Raw genomic sequence first — 23,372 nt, forward strand, 5'->3', positions numbered from 1 at the left:
ACTCCAGTACTCTTCCTCTTGACCATGCTTAGTTTTCTTTTTTGCTACTTATTATAGTGCAGTTCAGATGGCAGATGACAGTAATGAGTTAGAGGAAAATAGAAAAAGGAGGGGAGGTGAGCAGTTGGGGAGGGGAGGGAGAGAAAGAGAGACGAGAGTTGTATAAATTGTTCCACTACATACTTGTAACTGAGTTGCTTATTCTGCTAGGGCTGCCCCATTCCTTCTTCAGTAAGGGGGATTCATCTTTTGGAGCAGACCTCCCAAAGTAAACAAGCACAATTCTAAACAGGAGGAGAGAAATTGGCTGCAGCTTTTGCTAAACCAGGCTTAAAAAAATTAATGGCTGGGGCGAGGGGAATTGTTAGCATGCTTGAGGCTGGCAGAGGAGGGGCATATCCGTCCACAGCATTCTACTGCATTTCTGTGCCAGGGGAAGAAATGGGGAACAGACCATCTCCTGCCTTGCACTGAGTCAGACCAGCGGTCCACCTAGCTCAATGGCAACTCTCCAGGTTTTCAGACCAGGAGTCCCTCTCAATGATTGAACCTGGAGCCCACTGCCCCTAAACTATGGTACTTCCCCTTTCTTTCTAGGCAAGAACATCAGTAGTTGCTGTGTAGTACACTGCACTCCCCGCCCCATGTCTGTGACTTGAAAGCTTTTCAAGTAAAAAGTAATGCTGATCCTTTGATGTAGCTTGTCCTGCCACAATCCTTGATGGCTCCAAGTTGACAGCAAGTGTGGTTTGACTTTTCTCTCCCTTCCCTCCCCCCCTCCCCACACTTTGCACTAGGTAGCATGACACAGGTGTGGGGGTGGGTGGGTGGGTGGGTGGGTGTTGTGCTCTGCAGAGCAGTAAGGAACAGCAGCTGTGCTGCTAATTTTCTTTTGAGAATCTCTGGTCCAGTTGAATTGTGGGGTGGCTGCCTGTCAAGATTTCATTGCTGCATTGCCAGAAATCTGTAAGCAGTTGGTGCTTTATGTGCTCCAGGAAAATGTGTGTTGTCTACGAAAGATGCTAGGTAGACTTCCAACGTAACGCTAAAGAGTTTGTTCCATTTCTGCTTGCCTGATAGAACAGTCCTCCTCCCCACCCCACCCCGTTTTGGGGGGTTCACCTGACCTGAGCAGATTTGGGAGAGGAGAAGAGAGGAAAGTCCTGTTGCACTAGCAGGAGTCGTCGTGCTGGCTTCTAGTAGCAGAATGGAGCAGTTTGCTCTCACCCACTATGTAAATTTAGCAGATTTGCAGAGCTACTCTCTCTCTTTTAATCTCTCCCCCTACCCACCCAATCTTTACACTCACAGGACCACAGTACAGACCCTCCATATGGCGCCGATATTCTACGCTGGTGGGTGGCAGAGTCGAATGTCTTTGCGGAAGTTCTTATTGGGCCAGCTGTGCTTAATTCTGCACGAGATGACATCAACAAGGTAGGAAGCCAAGAGAATAAAAACAGTAAGAAGAAAAACCTCTAGAGTGTCTCCTCTTCAGTAGGAGCCATTTCAGATTTAAAACTGTCAGTTTGGTTTGTAGAATGCATAACCAGGAAATAATGTTTGAGATCTTCTCTTTAGTTTCTGTTTCAGCTAACATTTGCTGCAGCCCAGCCTTAGATAACTTGACAGGAAAGGGCAACAAAATCACTTGCAGCATGATTGCATTCAGCTGTTCGTTAATGCTTCCTATTCTTATGGTAGAACTAGATGTGTTTGTCATGGAATTCTCCTCAATAGTGATCCAGAGCAGAACTCCAATGTATAGTTAGCAGAGTAAAAACTTAAAACACGTTGCAGGATTCCCCAAAAATAGACCAGAGGCAATTGTATTTCATCCAGCAGAGCTACTGAAGACAAATGAGCATAATGGTCACAAATCTAATACGTTCAGGATTGGCACTGTCCATAAGAAATCCAGTTGCAGCGGACTTAACTTAAACTTACAATAACTTATAATAAGACTTAACTTTAATGCTAAGCATACTATGTGCAGAACACACTAAAAGGAAAAGAGATAGAAAGAGAAAGTGAAACCCAGGCTCCTTCTGGCCTATTATTATAGTCAGCATGACCTTGACAGAAGAGATAACAGAACCAGTTTAAGCCAGCTGTACTCAGCTTCTCTGAAGGAATAACCCAAACATCATGAACCTTCTGCTTGTTTATTTCACACAGAGAAGCTTCCAGAACCACCTTGAATTAATTAGAATAAGAAAGAACTCTACACATCAGATCAATACTTTCTGCACTAAGGGATGCAAACTGACAGTGTTGCAGCCAACTCAAGGCTGTTGTCAAAGCCCCAGATCTTCTGCTCTTCCCACTTGACAGGCCATTCAGCTGGAATTTTGAGAAACTGATGTTGCATCATGTGACGCGTGTGCCTAGGCAGTAAAGTCCAGCTACCTTGCGTTTGCCATAATAATAATAATAATAATAATAATAATAATAATAATAATAATTTATTATTTGTACCCCGCCCATCTGGCTGGGTTTCCCCAGCCACTCTGGGCGGCTTCCAACAAAGATAAAAAATACACTAAAATGTCACATATTAAAAACTTCCCTGAACAGGGCTGCCTTCAGATGTCTTCTGAATGTCAGGTAGTTGTTTATCGCTTTGACATCTGATGGGAGGGCGTTCCACAGGACGGGCGCCACTACCGAGAAGGCCCTCTGCCTGGTTCCCTGTAACTTGACCTCTCGTAGTGAGGGAACCGCCAGAAGGCCCTCGGAGCTGGACCTCAGTGTCCGGGCAGAACGATGGGGGTGGAGACGCTCCTTCAGATATACTGGACCAAGGCCGTTTAGGGCTTTAAAGGTCAGCACCAACACTTTGAATTGTGCTCGGAAACTTACTGGGAGCCAATGTAGGTCTTTCAGGACCGGTGTTATATGGTCTCGGCGGCCGCACCCAGTCACCAGTCTAGCTGCCGCATTCTGGATTAGTTGTAGTTTCCGGGTCACCTTCAAAGGTAGCCCCACGTAGAGCGCATTGCAGTAGTCCAAGCGGGAGATAACCAGAGCATGTACCACTCTGGCGAGACAGTCCGCAGGCAGATAGTCCTCAGCCTACGTACCAGATGGAGCTGGTAAACAGCTGCCCTGGATACAGATTTGACCTGTGCCTCCATGGACAGCTGTGAGTCCAAAATGACTCCCAGGCTGCGCACCTGGTCCTTCAGGGGCACAGTTACCCCATTCAGGACCAGGGAATCCTCCACACCTGCCCGCCTCCTGTCCCCCAAAAACAGTACTTCTGTCTTGTCGGGATTCAACCTCAATCTGTTAGCCACCATCCATCCTCCAACCGCCTCCAGGCACTCACACAGGACCTTCACCGCCTTCACTGGTTCTGATTTAAAAGAGAGGTAGAGCTGGGTATCATCTTTCCTTTCCAGCCCTAGGGCCTTGGCACTGATAACAATTTGGCAGTCCTCTGATCTGGTATTCCTCCATTGTATATTGCAAGCCACATAGAGCTTTGGAAAGGAGAGGAAGGGAAGAGCTGAAAGCATCTGGAGATTGTGTGACTTCTTGACATGATTTCAAACTCCTTTAGGATCAGGGAGGATCACCTTGGGGTGATTTCCAGGCAACTATGGTCTCCTTTCTTTCCACCCCAAATTGTGAAACAAAGCTTGTATTGGAAAAGTGACCAGATAGGAGTCTCCAGTATTCTCAAGGAATTAGAAAAACCTCTGAAATGTTAATAGCATTATTGGTAGCAAAAATTATTGTTTTAAATAATTGTTTTAAATTATTACTGCTGTATCATTCTGGATTTTGTGGAGTTATCCTGATTAATGCATGTTGCTGACTGGTTTGTTGATAGCTTCGGAACACGCTCCGTTTCTTGCTCGGCAACCTGGCCGGCTTCACCCCAGAGACGGACACAGTCCCCACATCAGAGATGTATGTAATAGACCAGTATATGCTCCACCTGCTGCAGGGCTATGCAAACAAGGTAAGCAGGGAAGGAGGGGGACTACGAGTTATAAGTGCTTACAGCAGAAGGATGTGAGTCTTTGAGCAGTCAGCTGTGTGAATTACTTAGACGAGAGGTTGGATTGAATCATATTTAAGCTAAGGTCCTAGTAGTTAGACAGTGTTTTGTCATGAATGCCAATCTGGAGCATAAGAGAGACCCTCCTTATGATTACAACAGGCTTGCGGATGTTTTTAATGATTGACATTTTATTATGTATCTATATTTCGCTGGAATCCTCCCAGAGTGGCTGGGGAAACCTAGCCAGATGGGCGGAGTGTAAATAATAAAATTATTATTATTATTATTATTATTATTATTATTATTATTATTATTAAATAGCATTTTGTACTCAAAACACAGAGAATTTTAAATATGAATTGGGGGGACCCCTAGTGGTCATAATTCAGCCAAGGCATTATTTATTTTTTATTTAGCACATTTGTTAACCGCTTCACAAATCCCAGCAGTGTACAATGGGACAAATTTAAGATAAAATGCAAATTCGAAAAACCATTGAAACTATTCCTACAAACTCTGATTAAACAATAAAGCTACATCTACAAATGCATAACCAGTGTTTCATGAATGACTCCCAGAAAACCTTTAGCAAAAACCTATTCAGTGGGCACCTACACGTCTTGATTCTAAGTGCCTGCCCTAATTTCAGCAGGTAACTGATTCCAGAGGGCTGGAGCTGCAATGCTAAAAACCTATGTACATATAAGCAAATCAGGACTTTGGGGGCATTTCCCCCCCTCCAATAGTACTCTTGTCTTTAAATCCTGGAGGCATCTGATTGGCCACTTTGAGAACAAAATGCTGGAGCGGATGGGCCATTGGCCTGATCCAACAGGCTCTCTTATGTAAATACAGTGGTACCTCGGGTTAAGAACTTAATTCGTTCTGGAGGTTCATTCTTACAGTGTCTGTAACCTGAAGCATCTGTAACCCAAAGTACCACTGTACTGGGCATGGAGGTGTGAATGGAGAAAGGCTCTTTCTCTTACTGTGGTTTCTGAATCTTCAGTACTTGCTTCTTAGTTTAGCTGTCTGTTTTCATATTTTTTCAGGTTACAACAGCGTATAAGGAATATGACTATGGCAAAGTCATACGATTACTGCAAGCCTTCCATACTAGAGAGCTGTCTAGTTTTTACTTTAGCATAATCAAGGACAGGTATGTATAATAGTGTACCCTTACTAATGTGAGTCTCCCTATTCACTACACCTTGGTTCCCGCTTAAGAAAGCTTGTCTTTAGGAAACTGAGATGCACAAGCAATACATGAACCGGGCCTTTGTTGTTACTAGCTTGCAAAAGCTTCCATCAAATGTGCGAGTGGAATCTTAAACCTGAAATTTATTTAATTTTTTATTTTGTGTGGGCTTCACCCCCCCTAAATAAACAGTGTGAAAAAATTCTAGCCATCAGTACCAAAACCACTGGGTTCAGTGCTATTTGTGTGTTGATACACACACACACACGTATTAATTTGCCAAATGCGAAAGTATATTAGTTGTTTGAAATATAGAAGGGAAAATACTTGGACATTCCCAGTTTAAAATGGTATCATTCCGGCTTTTAATTTCTACCAATATCTAAAAGTTCAATCCCCCCCATTTCAGACTTTATTGTGAAGAAGAAAAAGATCCCAAGCGCCGCTCATGCCAAACAGCCTTAGCTGCAATTTTCGACACAGTGGTTCGTTCTTTTGCACCAATCCTTCCTCATTTGGCTGAAGAGGTATTCCAGTACCTTCCGTATCAGAAAGGTAAGGCAGCTGGAGCTATCAGGCGCTTCTTCACACAGGGCTCTTGTATGTTACAGCCTTAGCAGTGTGTTTGAGAATCCCTGGGAATTCCTTTATCTAAACATTTGAAGAACTGTCTGTGCATTGGCTGGCACGGTGGAACTGCCCCCCAAGAGAGTTAAACTAATCATTTTAGAAAAAGATGGGAGTCTTTAAAATCTTGTAATATTGATGATCTGGAGCTAAAATATCAAGAGTGCACCAATAAGTGAAATTTTAACTGACAGCCTTAGCTTCGCAGGGCTGTTCCAGGGTTGACTGTATGAACAGCTGCTTTGGATATTAACCTTTCTCTTTCTTTCAAAGAGTCAGATAGCGTGTTTCGTTCTGGGTGGATGAACACAAGTCCCATATGGAAGAAACCCGGCCTTGAAGAAGCAGTGGAGGGAGCATGTGCAATGAGAGATGCTTTCCTGGGTTCGATCCCTGGCAAAAATGCTTTGGAATATCAGGTGGTACTTGTGATTGAGCCTGGACTGCTCTTTGAATTAATGGAGGTAAGCGGGAAAATCAATACCATTTGTTCAAACTTCAATTAGTACAGAGCTTGGCTTCCAGAATTCTGACAAGTGCAACAAAGTTCACTCATTTTTGCAGCAATTTTAAAAGAATCTCATTGACCAGGTGTTCACTTCAGGGCCTTAAGCAAGGTCCTGGTGTTTACTAGCACTGTGTTTTCAACTTCTTGATATATCACCAGCTAATCATCGCAATTTACTGATATATCACAATGTCTGAAACAAGGATGGAGCCGTGTGGAGGCATTGGCTGGCTTCATGGTTTTCCCCACATTGTGATTTTTGCATAGCGCACACGATATATTGCTAGGTCAAAAATTATGAAACTGGTATCATGATATGGACTTCAAACTGGTTTTGGATGATATATCACACAGCCCTAGTGTTTACCTTTAAAGCCCTATGCAGCTTGAGACCAAAATACCAGAGGAGCGCTTCTTCCTATGCCAGCCTAACCATGTCTTGAAGCTTTTCTGCTGACTGTACTCTTGTTGCCTTGTCTATCAGACGTAAATCCTTCAGCCACAAAGGAAGAAGCCCTTTGAATGATTTTCCTAAAGAGGCTTGCCTGTTGCAGTCTTTTCCACTCCTGGCTGAAACATCCATTTTTGTTTTTTTTTACACAGGCATCTTAAATTAACTTTACTCTGAATAATGGTTCTATTATACTCATTGTATAAATTTGTACACACTTCTGAAATTCAGAGTAGTTGAAGTTGGTATGTAAAAAAATTAAAATAAACAGCTGGGGCAGGAGAAAATAGTGCTATTCTCCAGCACACTGTTCGATTCTGGATCACAGCTAGGATTGTCCACAGTATTGCTTGATGCTTTTGCTGTCTTTTTGTAAAGATATCTATCCATATTCTGCAAATTAAAAAAGATATTTTGATACTGTACTGCACTGAAATATTTAAATGTTTCTTTGATTATCCTTGAATCTTTTTGCCACACTTGACATCCTCTCCTGCCACACTGTTTGAGAACCACTGTTTCAAAGGGATCAGTAGGGCTGGCAGGCTTTATGGCTGGACCTGCTTAACTTCAGCCACAGCCTTCTCTAAATGCAATCATTCACGTCCAGGTGCTGCAACATGAGGAGTGTTCCAGTACGTCCCAGCTAAACGAAATAATGATGGCATCACAAACGACGCTGCTTAGTGAAGTCCCGAGAGACATAAGCACAGATGATATGATTAAAGGGACATTTCTGATCAACTTAGAAGGTAAGCACAGAAGGAAATAACTTCCAGTTTGGCATCTGTTTGGACTAGTTGTACCTTCCCTTGTTTCTTGGGGTGGGTGAGCAAGAGACGGAGAGGTCTACCTAAATGTTGAGTCTGATTCTTTCCATAGGTGGCGATATCCGGGAAGAGTCTGCCTATAAAGTCATAGTTCTACCGGCTGCCAAATCAAAATGCCTGCGCTGTCGAAAATACACTGCGGATTCAGCAGACACGCCCTGTGCACGCTGCAGGGAAACACTTGGTGGGAAATAGCAACTACGTCTCCATGCTCTCTCAAAAGCAACCTGATATTTTGCTGACTTATTTCTAAGAAATGTGTGTAATGAGAAAACACACACTACTACTGGGGGGAGAGATGTTGGAATGTTTATTTGAAAACTGGTTTGGTGTATATACGTAAGCTTGTACATTAATAAACTGCTTATGAGAGAAGCCAAATGGTCTCTGGTGTTCTTAAGGGTATAAGATTTCTTAGTAACAAGTGGGTCCCCCTTTCTTGCTGGTCAAAGATTTCATGCTAACCAGCTGTCAACCCACCATTAACAGCAGACAAACATACATGCCAGCAAGGTAACTGGGTAATCTCAACCTGCACTAATTTTTCAATTATAGTTAAGAAGTGATCATGTTATCCTTAGATCTATAGACTGTTGGCCACAAACCCTGCTGCAAATTGAATAGCAACTACATTCCCTCCTTTACAGATTGATTTCTGCCTTCTGACCTATGAGATCCAAACTATTTCTATTGCATTCACTGGAAATCTGTGATTCAAAGACCCAGATATGTGTTCGTACCTCATAAGACCAGTACACACCACAGAAGAATGACTAGTTTATTTTTAATACTTCATATACTGGACAGCTGTGTACAGAAAGCTGAAATTTCAACACAGGGAACCTAGGGGCTGGACAATTTACAATATTTTTACAATAAACTGTACAACAATCAATGTTACAAAAGAACTAATGCTTCTACAGAACCTGATTGGCTTAAATTATATTCCTAATTTTATTTCTGAGACTTTATCAGAACATCCAAGAGGCAGCTTCTGTTTCAAGATTTTGAAATTAACTTGTGCACTCTGCCCTCCCAATGGAACAATCTTTTTAAGAATGAGCTGCCCCTTGCCCAGTTGTCCAAGCATGATGATTGTATGAAGTAATTATTTAATGCTGTAAGCCTCCACCCAGCTAGCTGCTTGCTAAAAGCAGCCAAGAGACTACTCTGAAAACCAGAAGCAACATACACGTAGGAGCTCCTGCTTTCTCAGCTTCTAATTAAATTCCTCTCAATTTAACATTTAAAATGCAACAGTCGATCTTCTAGCACATGAAAAACTCTAATATGTTAATCTGGACGACAAAGCTGTTCCTAAACCTGAACTACTGCGCAAGTGCTTCAAGTTAGAAATAAATATTTAAGGTTATATAGACAAATATACAAAGATGATAGGTTGCTGGTTATTACCCACCACAGTAAGGTAGAACTTCACATGGGTAGCATCTCCTAAAAGCCTTAAAAGGGTTAGTTTACAAAAGTCACTTGAAACCATTTCCCACTAGGTGGTTCTTCATCTCTACGTACAAGAGCCATGGACTGGACTTGTACGTAAGAACGGTTCAAAACTAGCAGCAGAAATTGTGACCTTGCCATCATGACATTGCTTCCACTGCCTCAATTAGATTCAAGGCAACACTGTACTGCCCGTGGTTTTCCGGTAAGTGTTCTATCACTTTGTCTACTAGCTTTGCGGTTGTGGTGATTGGCACATCTACATTTTGAAGATCCTGTGGGTCCTGCAGAGAAGGGGGAGGGGAAAGACAAGTCGTCAGGCATTTGTCTATAAAAGCAATTTTCAAGCTACAGCACTAGGCAACAGAAACGCAGGATTTTCACTTAAATGCTTATGAGGCACCTTCCAATTTTGTGGGTTATTTACTCCAGAAGCACATCATTGTATTCTAAAGCAATGAGCCTGGTCCTTGCCTATTTGTATACTCCTCAAAAGCAACACTGGTGTCTGGATGCAAGGGGTGCAGCTACAAGTTCCCTACTTAGCTGCCGTAAGGAAACCTCAGTGTTTGTGAAGATCACTGTAACACAGACTACTCCGTGACAGAGGGGAAACCATGACCCTCTTATGGTCAGGTGGTGGACAGTGCTGATGATGTCTGTGGCTGCCAGTGAGAAAGAGAATACATATAGGGAACAGAGCTCTGAACGTCTGCCTCCAGTGCCCCTCTTACCCACCGGTAAACCTGTTGCTTTAATCCACCATTAGCTAAGAACATCAATGAGACTACTGGAGGCCATGGCTTCAGCAGCAACTTGATTCATGGCCGATTTGTTACGTCTGGCATTGAGCAGCCAGCTGGCTGATCTGCAACCGCTACAACCAGAAGAGCAGAGACGCCTGGTTGTTCTGGTGGGCCACAAAGAGGTCATCACTTAGAAGCTGGACAAGGGCACCCCCTTTCCCCCCTCTTTCTGGAATATTTCTGAGATTTTGACCAGTGGGCAGGATTGTTTTGTTATTATGGCGTGCATTTTTGTGTTTTTATATCGTGATCTTCAGATGAAGGACTCTATTACTTTAATTATAAAATTTATATAATGTATGTACTCTGTTTAGCCACAAATAGGATTAAGCGCACTCTTTGCATACCCAGGGCGAGTGGTGGTAATTGGGTAGCCTTCAAGTAAAAGGTACTTGGAGTAGATCCATAGAAATTAATGAACACAAGTAAGTTAGGTCCACCCTGATGCATGACCTATATCCAAGAAGGGACAGAGGGAGTGTAGACCTGTTATTCTTCCTTGATCTTTCAACATCTTTTGATACCTGGCCTTACTGCTCTGGCTGAGCAGCAGAGGCACTATATTACAGTATTTTCATTCCTACCTGCACAGCTGAGTCAAGACAGTGGCATACAAAAGCCCTGTTGTAGTACATCTGTATACCAAAATACAGATAAGGTAGTGTGCTTCTGCTCTAAGGCCATTCTTGTTTGTTCAAATGGCTGCTAATCCTAGAGAGCTACAACCACCTTATGCCCAGGGTGGGTCCTACTTACTATGCTTTGTGAGCAAACTCCGTTATTTAGACTGCAATTATAAGGAGCCCTCCTGAACCAGGCAGGCATTAACTTCCAAGTTAAAATTTACCGTGTTTTGCTTTTAAGAAGGGGAAGGGGCAGTGACAGCGAAGACTTCCTGGAGTCATCTGATCCCCACTACATGAGGTACAATGCCAGGCATGTCTTTGTAACCAGATCTGAAGTAGAGTCCAGATTCCATGCCACATGGCACACTCTGGCTAAAGATTAACAGTCATATAAGACACAGGAGTCGCCTCAAGTACGAATTTTAGTCAGAAATTATTCATGCATATTAACGCACTCAGAGCGGGCACTGCTTAGAGCAGAGACAGCCTCACTTTGGAAACTTTCAGGTGTTAAATGCTTCTCTAGATATATCTTTTTATACCAAGTGTATGAAGCACTAAGGGGCAAATGGGGCTTGTCAACCTGGGAAGGTAGCCCATCTAAAAGAAGGAAAACTCTGATCGTAAACCGCTGCCTTGCAGGGTATCTTCAGGAGAAGAAAAGGCTAAGGAGTAAACCCTACACAAATCCAGAATGGAGTCCCTAAGACGGTTGGATGGCACCTTGTATGCCTCCTTCCAGCAACTCTTGCTGCCAGGCTGGTGCCAAATGTATTGCTCTGCTTTCCTTTGGAATACATCAATGAGGCCAAGGGGCGTCTTGTCATCTGAGCAGCCAAAGACTGCCCAGGCTTGTGCTCCAGATAGATCACTTCAGTGCTGCTAACACGGTTTGACTTCGCCCCCTTAGGAGCACTCCATTGTCCCTCGAGACCGACAGATGCCAACAACATAGTATGAAGCACTTAATAAACTTATGGGCTCGGTGAAATCTTAAACACTCTCTCTTCCTTCTTGTGCTGTTTGAGGTAAAAAGATGCTTTTAGTCAAAGGACATTACCATAGCTTTAAGCCATGTGCAGAGTGTTGGAGGCAGCCTGGCCAGTAGCTCCATTCCTTCCTTGGTCTGGGTGTGCAGTAAGGCGTAGGCAAGCCTCTGTCCAGTCAGCACCAACAGCTGAGATGCAAGGACTTCTTTGTCGTGTACTTGAAGAATAGCCTGAATATTACAGGACATGTTAATACAATCATATAAAAAGAAGAAGAGCACTGGTATATTAAGAGCAGAACTTCAGTGTTCTTCCTAGGAACCTAGACACAAAGGAAATGATTGTCCTCAAGACAAGACTGGCAATGATTAAAGTCCAGGCATGTCCAAAGTCCGTTTCGGGGCCTAATCTGGCCCGCCGCTCAATATAAAAGGTTAACAACTTTGGTCAGCCCTTACGGCCCTTCACTTCATCAAATCTGGCCCTCTTTGAAAAAAGTTTGGACACCACTGGATTAAACCAATTTAGAAGGGTCTGATCACAGAATTGTAGAGGTGGAAGGGGCCACAAGTATCCAGTCATTTGAACAAAGCAGTGCAGGAATCTTTCACCCAACATGGGGCTTGAAACCTCAACCCTGGGATTAAGAGTCTCATGCTATCCAGCCTATGTTGGACTCACCTGAAGGGTGTTTCTATGTGATGCCATACTGGACCCAGGTGGGTTTAGCTCCACCTATTGCTCAAAGGCAGTAACCTAGTTGCCTTTCAGGAAACTTTCAACCAGCCAAGTTTTGCCAAGCTGAGGTGTAAGCAAATGCAGGATGCACAAACAAAAAAATGAAACACACCTGCAATGCAGACAACAACAGATCCTATGAATTTCAAAAACAGACTACCCATTAAGATCTTAAGCCAAAATCATCCACATAGGATGTGGTCCTGGGCCCAGTCTGCCATCGTGTAGAAACACCCTTCAGGTAAGTCCAAAGGACCCTTCTCCCCGATGGCATATTAGACCAAGGCGGGATGTAGGGTGGATAAAGGCTGCCTAAGAGGGAGGAACAACACTTTTTAAGACTCGCTTCCCAAATGCCAATTCAACAGAAGGAAATAACATTATGTCACAGGCTTAACCCATAGCCACTGAGCCCATGTTGAGCCCATAGCATGAAGATCAGTCAGGAGACCTAGCTAAGTACCGCATTTTTCTGTCTATAATATGCCCCCATGTATAAGATGCCCCCTATTTTGGGGGACTCCGATTTAAGAAAATGAGGGAAGATCTATCTGTGTATGACGCCCCCAAATTTTGGACATTATTTTTTTCGGGGAGAAACAGAATACACGGAAAAATACGGTACTTGTGAGGAACGGTTGTCCTCTGACACAGGCTACATATTAACTTCCTTTTTTACCTCTTCTCCAAGGTGATCAAGGCCATAGTTGTACAGCTCACACACATAGTGCCGCCTAATTATATCCTCCGCGACCTGAAGGTGCTGAGCCAAATCCAAAGCCAAGGCTGGCCAATCTCTGTCTTTCACAGACACTGCGACTAGCTCTTCGGGGCTGTCTTTTGTTTTCTGAGATGAAGACTGGGCTTGAGCCACGGCACTCACCAGTTTGGTTAAGAACTGCAAAGGAAACAAGACCACCACTTCAGTAGCAGTTCAGTTTGACAAAACACACAACCGTCACTGATTTCCCCCAAGGTTTTAACTAACTTGATGACGTATAGACAGCAGAGCTGGATCCACATCGCCGCTGGGCAACAACTGGATTGAAGTAAGGTCTTTGAAAAAGGCATTTTTACCCTGCATAGAGGAAAAAAACCACAATATTCTTTTAAAATCATGGAGGAATTTGGAAAGAAAAGCATTAGTTAATAACAAATTATAGAAGAAGAAGAAGAGCTTGGATAGGATATCCTGCTTTATCGCTGCCCAAAGGAGTCTCAAAGTGGCTAACATTCTCCTTTCCCTTCCTCTCCCACAACAAGCACTCTGTGAGGTGAGTGGGGCTGAGAGACTGGCTCAAGGTCACCCAGCAGCTGCATGTGGAGGAGCCGGGAAGCGAACCTGCTTCACCAGATTACGAGTCTACCCGTCTCAACCACTACATCACACTGGTTCTTTTCTCAGAGAAAGATGGCATTCAAAGTCCAAGGAACTGACATCAAGAGGGGAAACATCTGCAAGTTATAGTAAAGTTGCACGAAGATATAGCCATCTGCAGCTTCCTAATACATATACATTAAGGGGGGGGGACCCACTCATTTGGCCAGTTCACATACATAATTTACAGATAGGTTGAGTATTAATTTCTATTTGGAATTCTCCAATGTGATGTGGCCCTGAATGCAGTGTTGGCTGATGGTACAAAATACAGGAGACAGGACTGAAAGAAGCCAATGGTTTGCATAAAACGAAATCATCCCATTTGTGCAAGCACTTCCACTTGTGGAACAGACTCCCCCCCCCCCCCCCCAAAAAAAGAAAATGTTCGGGGAGGGGGGAGGGAGAAGACGTTCCATTGTGAAAGCAGATATCCTTGCATGAGCTCAATGACTTCACTGGATACAACCCCATGTGTGCCATGGTTCCAAAAATCCAAAGGACAGTTTCTGATTTTCCTTTCCTCTTTGAGCCAAATTAAATGCCACTGAAGATATTGGATCAGGAGCAACTTTTCAGGGGAGAATGAGTGGCTGCCGTCTGGATTTGAACTCTAGTCTTCCGAACTGCTCACTCCTGCCCTATGTAAAATATACATTTTTCAGCAACTTGTCTGATTTTGACTCATCAGCAACTTTTTTATAACGTACGTACCTTGCTGTCAAACAGGGAGAGAGGCTTCACACTCTTCAGCGAAAACTTCATGATGGCATACAAGATACTACAGAGCACAGACTGGTGCTCCACGAGGGGGTAGTGGATGTGCTTCTGCTCAAGGGCTAGTTCCACAAGGGAGGTCTGCCCTTCCACTGACACCCAGGCGTCTTCCGTGTCCAGCACAGGAAGCTGCATTTCATCACTCCCTATATCAGCCTGCAGAAAAGCAGGGGAAAGCATTGGCACTTGAAATCTCACTGTAATTTCATCCTGAATGAGATGTTTTCAACACTAGTAGGTGGGGAGGGGGTCCCAACTGAAGGTGCAAACAGAAGAAATCTGGGCAGCAAAACCAGTGTTGCAAAGGGATAATATCAAAATGAGTACACATTCACTCAAAGCTACTGCACTTTCTGGCTTGAAATCTGTTGTGTTACATGGACACCAAAGTCTTTAAGGACTTGCTCATTAACATTTCCTACGAAAAGATAACATGGGGTGGAATTCAACATCTCGGTCATCTGGTCATTCCATCTGCACAAGCATTGAAGCTTCCTGGATGGAATGACCCCCCCCTCCTCCCTCCCTGGGCTGCGATGATGATGATGATGATGAAACATTGATAGAGTGATAACTAAACACACAAACACAAACCGATAGATAGATGATAGATAGATAGATGATAGATAGATAGATAGATAGATAGATAGATAGATAGATAGATAGAGGATAGATAGATAGATATAGATAGAGGATAGATAGATAGATATAGATAGATGATAGATGATAGATGGATAGATGGATAGATAGATGATATAAAAATATAAAACCAGTAAAACCAGGGGGGTTCTCTCAACTTTCCCAAGCCAATTTCGGGGGGCGGGGAGCCCTTGCACAGAGCTTCCGCTGACGAGACTCATTAGTTCAGTCCTGCCCAGAGGGTTTGTGGGTGAATGGTTCCCAGGCCTGGGAACAGGTTGCCTGACCTGGATGGGGTCATGTTCTCCTAAAGGACTAGGTGAATCCCACCCATGGACTCTTTGTTCTACAGAAGCTTTCATTCCTCTCTATTGCATAGAAACAGAGTTGCAACATGCCGCTTTATTAATCTATTACAAACAACGTGAGGCTCAGGTTTGGGGGTGGGTGTTACCTCCATTAGTGTTTGAAGAAGATCTGAGCAACTCCCAAGAAAAGATGTCATTGCCATGTCGCTCAACCCCACATCCTGTTTGGGAAAACAACATTAGCCTGTGCAATGTGCTCTTTCCTGCACACATTTAAAAACAGTTCTGGTTTTCTGAAGCAGAGGAGACTGAGTTATAGCAAAAATAAAATCTTAACTCTTGTGCTAAAAGAGAAACCAGCAATAATAAAACACTTTTCTAAAAAATTCAAAATGTGCACGACATTTCCCACTCAAGTAATAACTAATGTTCAAAATAGCTCTTCCCACTGAAGATGTTTATGTAAAACAATGATAAAGACCAACAAGTGCCTTAGAGTCTAATTCCCCTTATTTTTCATCAATGCTTTTGTTTACATTGCTGCTTAAATCAAGGTTAAATTCAAATAAAGGTACTCAATATTAACCTGAACCCAATCACTTTCAGTGGATTTGTCCCTGGCTAAGCTAAAATTTTAATTAAAAGACCGCTCAAATAGATACTGACTATGTTGAAAGCAAACTGTACTAAAATTATAAGGAGATAAATATTCAGAACATAGTATCACTGCTGCCTAACGCTGGTAAAAGCAGAGCCCTTATTCTGCAGAAACATCATGAATATGGAAGTGCAAAACTGTTCAAAGTTACCTCGGTTTCAAAAAAACCTTACATTTCATAGAATCAGAGTTGGAAGAGACCCTGGGGGTCATCTAGTTCAACCTCCTATAATCCAGAATTCTCAACAAGATCATACATGAAAGACGGTCACCCAACCTCTGCTTAAAAACCTCCACAGAAAGAGAGTCTACAACCTCCAAAGGCAGACCCTTAAACTGCCAAACAGCTCTTACAGTCAAAAAGTTCTTTCTGATGTTTAGTCAGAAGCTCCTTTCTTGTAACTTGAATCTTATTGGTTTGGGTCCCAGCCTCAGGAGCAACAACGGGCGCAGGACAGAACCCTACAGCACCCCACTTTTTCCAGAATGATGAGGAACCGTTAGTGAGTACTCTTTGTGTCAAGCAACTACAAATCCACCTTGTCCAGCCCACATTTTACAAGCTTTTCCCAAGCCTGTGGTTAGGATTAAACCACATGCTTAGGCAAGGTAAAACCACTAAGATCACCTGATGGAGGCCACAACTGAAAGTCTGAACCAGCAGAAAACCCACATTCAGGTGAACACAAATGCTCTCAGATATGACATTTTTACACATGCTTTCAATCAGAAATGGTAACAACAACAACAACAAAATTACTTGCCCGTCTGCATAATCTGTCTTTTGGTGCTTTTCCAACCTATTAAAGAAATGATTTCCTGTTAAGTGTCAGAATCCATTTAGTAAAAGCAAAGAACTTAATACATTGGGTTTGCTCCCATCAGTCAATGTAGAGATCCTCTCCCCACAGGTAAAGGAGAGGAGATAGCCCAGGAGTTAAAAAATAATAATTAAGCTTTCTTTCTGGCTGAGCAACACACACAAAAATGGTTCCCTTCCACCTGGGACAAATTCTGTTTTGTGAACTGCTTTGCAATCACAAGGCACCTGGCCCCACCCAAAACCCCAGAGTTGGACCAGCAGGCAAATTTTATCATAAAACCAAGCAAAACAAAATTGGTTAACTTTTTTTTTTAAAGCAAGAAATGTATTTAAAATGCAGCTGCAACATTTATCCAGTTACTCTCATAAAACTTTTTCATTTAAAAGATGCACCTATTTACTGGAAAAACAGTTGTTGTTTTGTAAGCTAAGTACTTGCAAAATTACAGATATCATACGCCTTCTGAAAATGTAATCTTCTCTCAGCTTATGGGAGTGTGAAAAGCAAGAATGTCCCTTCTAAGACAACAACAAGCACATAGGGCAACAAGCACTATCAGAAGGGGGGACGTTCCTCCAAACTGTTAAAATCTACATATGTTTTTATGTGAACATTAAATTAGCCCACCAAACATTAGCTGACTATGATGTCTTTAACTGAGTGCCCTAGTTAAAAACTGATTTCCGTAATGTTGCCCCCACTTCACAGAAAAGAAAAAGAGAAAGTATAATTCATATTTACCTTGTCCATTAAATAGGTAGCAGCAGAAAGTCTTTTCACGATGAATGTGTTCCACATCATCAGAGCAATTCCTAAAACAGTTACAGTAGAAGGCTATGTCAAAAATATTTTTTGTCAGGCAAGATTCATAAGGTGAAATCCAACATTGCATGAGCAGACTTCTTCTTCTTGTTGTTCCCTAGTGCCCAACACAAACACACCCATGCCCCCAATCCTCTGAAACAGATTTGAGGGGTTCTCACAAAGCACTAAGCTAAAAGGAGGAGAGGACGAGAAAGTCCTGTTGTACAAGCAAAGTCCGTTCCAATCACTGATCCCCACAACTGGATATCATTGCATAGGATGCAACGTCTTTGAAAAGTGTTGATGTGAATGTTTCAGTGAAACAAAGAAGATTGCTTTGGTGGAAAAGAGCTTCCTCTATTTATACTGCTTTGAAGGTGGAAAGATTTTTCCAGTGGTGTTTAAGTGGGAAAGTCATTAAATGCTGTACTGATTCAGTAAGCAAACTTGAAGAAGGATTGGGGGGACTGTGACATTGCCTGAACGTTTTCTTTCTTTTGCCGAAGTTCTGACCTCTTAAACCAGACCAGCAAGATTTGTTGGTCTAGATAGAATATACTAGTTTTTAACAACAGCTTCTCTCAGTCAAAGTTTGCAAGGAGAAACCTCCATAGATCAGTCTGATTGAATGATAAGTACCACTTCCGCCAACATCTTCCAAGAATTAAATAAGCTGATCCTTCCATAGTAGCTGTCACAAAGAACATTATAGCTATGAAATCCTAAACACACATTCCATGCCTACAATTGTGAATCCATCATCTCTACTCCACCTGTACAGATTGACAGCATGCAGAATCTTGTGCTATTCAAGTATTAAATAGTTCTTTCATGCTTACCATACTGAACATGAGCATTATTGATGCATCTGAGATGTTCTATAGACCTGATGAGAAAACGTGCTTCCTTGTATTAAAGAGAGAAACAGAGCATTAAAATTGGTCAATGCAATGAAGTAAATAAGCTGGAAGTTGGTGCCTCTTAAGCTACTTGTTGCTAAATTTGTGGCCTTGACCTAACATTTCAAACTTGTTTTATCAATGACATTAGCTTTGCAGGCTGAAACTCAAGTACACACACAGAGGAGCATTTCACTTTTTCTTTCAAAGAAGAAAGCTGAGGGTAGGTTCCCCCCCCCCCAAAAAAAAGCTTTGTTCTGGAAAGATTATTCAGATAGAAATAATAATAGGTAACTGGCAGTCACTGCAGGGTTTAAGAGAGCAGTTAAAACAACATTAAAGCAGCTGATGCTATGCATAAGAATGTGGGAGAGAGATAAGAAGACTGAAAATAACTTTTAAAAAAATATTGTGAACCACAGTAACAGTGAACTTGTCTCTTCGGGCTCATTCAGACTTCCTTTTGCACTGTGCTTTCTAGGCACAGGTCTGAGTGTTTGTATTTGTGTGTGTGTGTGTGTGCACGCACGTGTGTTTTCCTGGTGCTTTCCCTGGGAAAAATCTGCATTTTACTCCTGAATCAGAGCAAACAGCAGTCTGCGGAAAACTTGATTGCTGTTCGCTCCAATTCAGCGATAAAATGTGGGTTTTCCCAGGGAAAGTGCAGAGACAAACAACAACACTCTGACACATAGCATTAAAGCCCAAACCTGTGCCCAGAAATGTGGCGCAAAAGGAAGTCTGAATGTGCCCTCATGCACAAGAGTATCTGGGGTGCTGCTTCTTTTTTCCGTCATCCTACATTGGGGAAACTCCTCTAACTGGCTGAATTCAGTATAGAGTGGGAGAGAGGGTCAATAAGGATCCACCAGATGATCTCTCAGGGATTTACAGTAGACAAGGCAAAACTTTGATTCCCAATTTTTTAACAATAGTTAACAAAAGCAGGCAGCTACATTAGGCTGAAGTTAAGGAGAGGAGTTTTGTGCAGAACACTCATTTCAGTTCTGGTACTCAAAACAAATCCCTAAACTCAGGATGTGCTGAGAGACACCCTGTTCTTTCATTCTGCATCTGGCTCTGATTGTTTCTTTTACTAGCACTCCCAAGATCTACCAAAATAGATGAAAAAAGTCTGAAGTTTAAAACCCCTGATCTAATGCAACAGCCTTATCTTCCAAGAAGCCAGCTTTATACTCTGTATTGCTATGTACCCTGATTTGCTTTAGTCTGCAAAACACACAGACACATAGTTCAGTCTAACATTGTCGAAGCGGATAATGTGAAAACAGCTAACAAATTATGACAGCTGAGCTGAGCATTACAAACCCAGTGCAAATTTTGTCCTGCTTGCAAAATAAGTGGTAAAGTCGCCTTCTAACTTGAAACTGGTCCAAGCAGCTTTTTCTTTCTTCAATGAGCCAGTCTTACATATATATATGTTTTTCATCAAATGCTAGTTTAGATTATTTACATCACACAGCAATAGCACCTGTAAGGTAGGAAAGAGGCAGTGAGATGCCCCATTACCTCTGGGTCCTTGTTCCACTGCACAACATACTCCCAACAGCAATGTGCATGCAGCACATCCGCCTCCAGGCTACAAGGAAACTCCTGATATGCTAGATGCAGTAATTCTAGAAATAAAAGATACAGGAGATTGTTCTTAGGTAATTTGCTGTTTACCAGTTAGAAACAACTCAGTCATTTCTGTCTGCTCCTGAAGTAACTTTTCATTCAAAGATTGCCTTTGCATTTTTACCTAATATGGTTTCCAAGCCTTTCTGGTCTTCTGCGGCCTCCTCTAGAAAACTGCTGTCTATTTGTGGCATTTCCTCTTTGCTTTCTGATTCTTCTCTCTGCCTCCCCAGCCTAAGCAATGGCAGACTGAGGTCCTGCTTGAAAATCCATTTTGCTACGCTGTCAGCAATGCCTCCTAAGACAAAGTAAAAGATTCAGTTTTATGTTTCTCTTTGAAAACAAGCCTAGGCCCAGTTTACACATAACCCCCCCCCCAATCAAATAGTATCATCTTCCTCAGGGGAAACCAATGTGGTGCCTTCCAGATCGTTGGATTTCAATTCCTATCACCCCTAACCTTTGCCCATGCTGGCTGGGGCTGATGGGAGTTTGGAGGTCCATCCCCACCCTGGATGGTAACGTTTCAGGTTGCATATAGCTAAGAATGCAAGAGTCCTGCTGGGTCCGCCCAAAGGCCCTTCTATTGTAGCATCATGTTCTCACAGTGACTAACAAAAATGTCTACGGAAATGTCCACAAGCAGGACATGAGTACAATAATACAAAATCACGCTGGGATGCTCTTACATGGAAAAACTCTTCCCTATATATAGAAAAAGAGCATATCAGTGAGAAGGGTTAGACCAGGCATGGCCAAACTTGGTCCTCCAGCTGTTTTGGGACTACAACTCCCATCATCCCTAGCTAACAAGAGCAGTGGTCAGGGATGATGGGAACTGTAGTCCCAAAACATCTGGAGGGCCAAGTTTGGCCATGCCTGGGTTAGACAGAGCCTTTTACCTCAGAATGCTAGTTTTCAACATTCAAATGTGAAACAATGCATGCGCAAGCTAGCAATGCAAGCAGCATCCGAGTAATGCATGGATGGGAAGGCCACATTCCCTTGGGGGTCTTCTTTTGGGGGCTGTACACCAGCACAAAGCCACTCCACCCTGCCCTTTTCACCCATCCATCCTCCCTCCCTCCCCTCCTCTCTCGCTCACACACCATCTATTCTCTCTCTTACACATCCCACCAAAATTAACAACCAACCCAGATTGCACCAGCATTGCCTTTCTAAGAAACTTCAAGGTTTACCCCCCCGTCCCCCACTGCATTTTATGTTTTTGCAGAAACAGGTGCTGGAGGATAGGGAGAAAGGCAAAGCAAACAGCCAGTTCCCCACCCACAAGACAAAGGTTGATTCTGTTTAATGCATGGGCAGGCCCAATGTTTCATATCCAATGTGAAATTTCTTCAATAAATTTAGAAGGGCCGAATTCACCAAGCATCTAGAAAGAGAGACTGCATGGCTCCCATGCATTTCAACCCTGTAATTGCTCCTAACTTTTTCTATTGGATTCTCCAGAATGGTCAGAAAACTCAAACCTGCTGGAACTTTTATAAAAGGTAAAGGGACCCCTGACCATTATTTAATGATGTATATCTTAAGTATTTTTACTGTTGTATGTTCCATTTTAAGGTATTTTATTGGCTTGAGATTTTAAACTGTTTTAAGATGCCCCAAGTGGTAATGGGCAGTAGAGGAGCACAATAGAAATGTTTACACACCCACACTCTTAATATATAACATATAATCTGCCTACTTCAGGCTGAGCTCTCTCACCCAGAGGTAACTTTGCTTGCAGTTGTCATAATGCAAAGAGGAAGGAGAACTTTACCATATTGGGCGAATATGTCATCTATATGCAACCCTGGCCTATGATCTAAATTAGTCTAAGCATGGAAAAAAGATAACTGCGGAGAGCTTAAAAAAAAAGGACTGGTCTGAACAAAGGCAGGAAACAAACTGAAGCCCCTATAAGAGAGATATCCTGATACTTCCTCTTAAGTTTAGCTTTTTCTGCCTTCAATCACTAGGGGGAACCAAACCCACAGAAGAACCTTTGTCATGGGAGAAGACAACATTCAAAGCTATAAACTCAGATGTCACTATCATTGCTTAAATCAAAGCAATTGCTTAAGCTTCCCCCTGCGCGGTTTTAAAAAGCATTTTTTATTAAGATAGCTTACCATCTTAATGTCTCGCTTGAGGTCAATGTCAACATGCACCCAGTCAATCCTTTGTTTCATCAGCCCTTTTCTCTGCTGGGACATGAGCACTGGTGCAGGCCACATAAGCTACTACTGACACTAATCCCATTATCAGATTCTACCACACTGAACCTGAAATTGTCCTGTAAAGACTAACAGAATGCCTGATCCTTTGCTAGAAAACGCTGTTTTTTACATTCATAACTGCACATCTTCCTTCAGGCTTCTTCCACACCACTGGGATTTGTTTTCTCTCTCTCTCTCACGCACACACACAGTTCAGATAGTACAACAACTGCGGCACCTTACTGACTCTAACCCACCCCTGCTGGGGCAAGTTCTTCAGCACGAAGCCACAGATCAGTAGGGGAATTCTGGACCGCAGGCCCAATTAGGCCTGGTGAGGAGCCACCTGCCCCACACCTGATATCAGAGAAAGAGGTACGTGGCTATCAAGAAACCACTGGGAGTCTTGAAGTGCATTCCCCATTGTTCCTTAGTAAGCAAAAAAGGGACAGCAAGCTAGAGGCTTCTGATAGCCATGGTGACTGCTAGGACACGAGGCAGGGAGGCAGATATCCAGTAGAAGCACTTGCTCACAGAAGATGGGGAAGACCTTTGATTTCCCCTGCAATCTCCTGTGTCACCTTCCCAGGGATCGCAAACGCTCTGGAACAGATTTTCAGGGGGCATGGGGGCTGCAGGGGAATGGGCAAAAACTGCCCACTTCTGCAAATGAAACCCCCTACTCATGGATCTTTGGATCCAAGCCAATGTTTTTCAGCACATTCACCTTTTCCTCCTTCCAGCAGCTTCTTCACGGAGAGTCTGCCAAGAGGCTCAGTCTGCAGCGCTGAGACTTGGCTTGTCTTCTTGTTCACTTTACTGTGAAGGAGTGTCTGGAGAATCAGGCAATCTTCTAACTGTTTTAGCAGAAGTTTCCAGTATTCGGTATCGAGGGAGAGTGCTTCCCAAGGGTCCGTATCGGCACCTACTGTGATATGGGAAAACTAACAGAAAAGATGGTTTTGTCCAAGAAGGCAAAGTA

At 42.9% G+C, this 23,372-nt stretch overlaps 2 protein-coding genes across 2 annotated transcripts in view; one reads left to right on the forward strand and one right to left on the reverse strand.

The window, feature by feature from the left end:
- IARS2 (isoleucyl-tRNA synthetase 2, mitochondrial) overlaps positions 1–8,001 on the forward strand; it is a 36,709-nt gene extending 28,708 nt beyond the window's left edge. The window contains exons 17-23 of the mRNA XM_028724610.2: positions 1,312–1,437; positions 3,839–3,970; positions 5,065–5,171; positions 5,620–5,765; positions 6,111–6,301; positions 7,407–7,548; positions 7,679–8,001. Coding sequence (XP_028580443.2) covers positions 1,312–1,437; positions 3,839–3,970; positions 5,065–5,171; positions 5,620–5,765; positions 6,111–6,301; positions 7,407–7,548; positions 7,679–7,821 — 987 coding nt within the window. The 3' untranslated portion in view covers positions 7,822–8,001. The remainder of the gene's footprint in view (positions 1–1,311; positions 1,438–3,838; positions 3,971–5,064; positions 5,172–5,619; positions 5,766–6,110; positions 6,302–7,406; positions 7,549–7,678) is intronic.
- A 389-nt stretch (positions 8,002–8,390) lies between these two features.
- Positions 8,391–23,372, reverse strand: part of RAB3GAP2 (RAB3 GTPase activating non-catalytic protein subunit 2) — a 47,745-nt gene continuing 32,763 nt past the window's right edge. Inside the window, exons 24-35 of the mRNA XM_028724609.2 lie at positions 23,118–23,334; positions 20,293–20,466; positions 20,061–20,167; positions 18,471–18,537; positions 17,569–17,639; positions 16,768–16,803; positions 15,492–15,566; positions 14,336–14,554; positions 13,232–13,321; positions 12,923–13,141; positions 11,577–11,735; positions 8,391–9,368 (exon numbers count right to left, since the gene is read on the reverse strand). Of these exons, the coding sequence (XP_028580442.2) occupies positions 9,225–9,368; positions 11,577–11,735; positions 12,923–13,141; positions 13,232–13,321; positions 14,336–14,554; positions 15,492–15,566; positions 16,768–16,803; positions 17,569–17,639; positions 18,471–18,537; positions 20,061–20,167; positions 20,293–20,466; positions 23,118–23,334 (1,578 nt within the window). The 3' untranslated portion in view covers positions 8,391–9,224. The remainder of the gene's footprint in view (positions 9,369–11,576; positions 11,736–12,922; positions 13,142–13,231; positions 13,322–14,335; positions 14,555–15,491; positions 15,567–16,767; positions 16,804–17,568; positions 17,640–18,470; positions 18,538–20,060; positions 20,168–20,292; positions 20,467–23,117; positions 23,335–23,372) is intronic.

The sequence above is a fragment of the Podarcis muralis genome, chromosome 3 (genome assembly GCF_964188315.1).
Source record: "Podarcis muralis chromosome 3, rPodMur119.hap1.1, whole genome shotgun sequence".
Taxonomy (NCBI): domain Eukaryota; kingdom Metazoa; phylum Chordata; class Lepidosauria; order Squamata; family Lacertidae; genus Podarcis; species Podarcis muralis.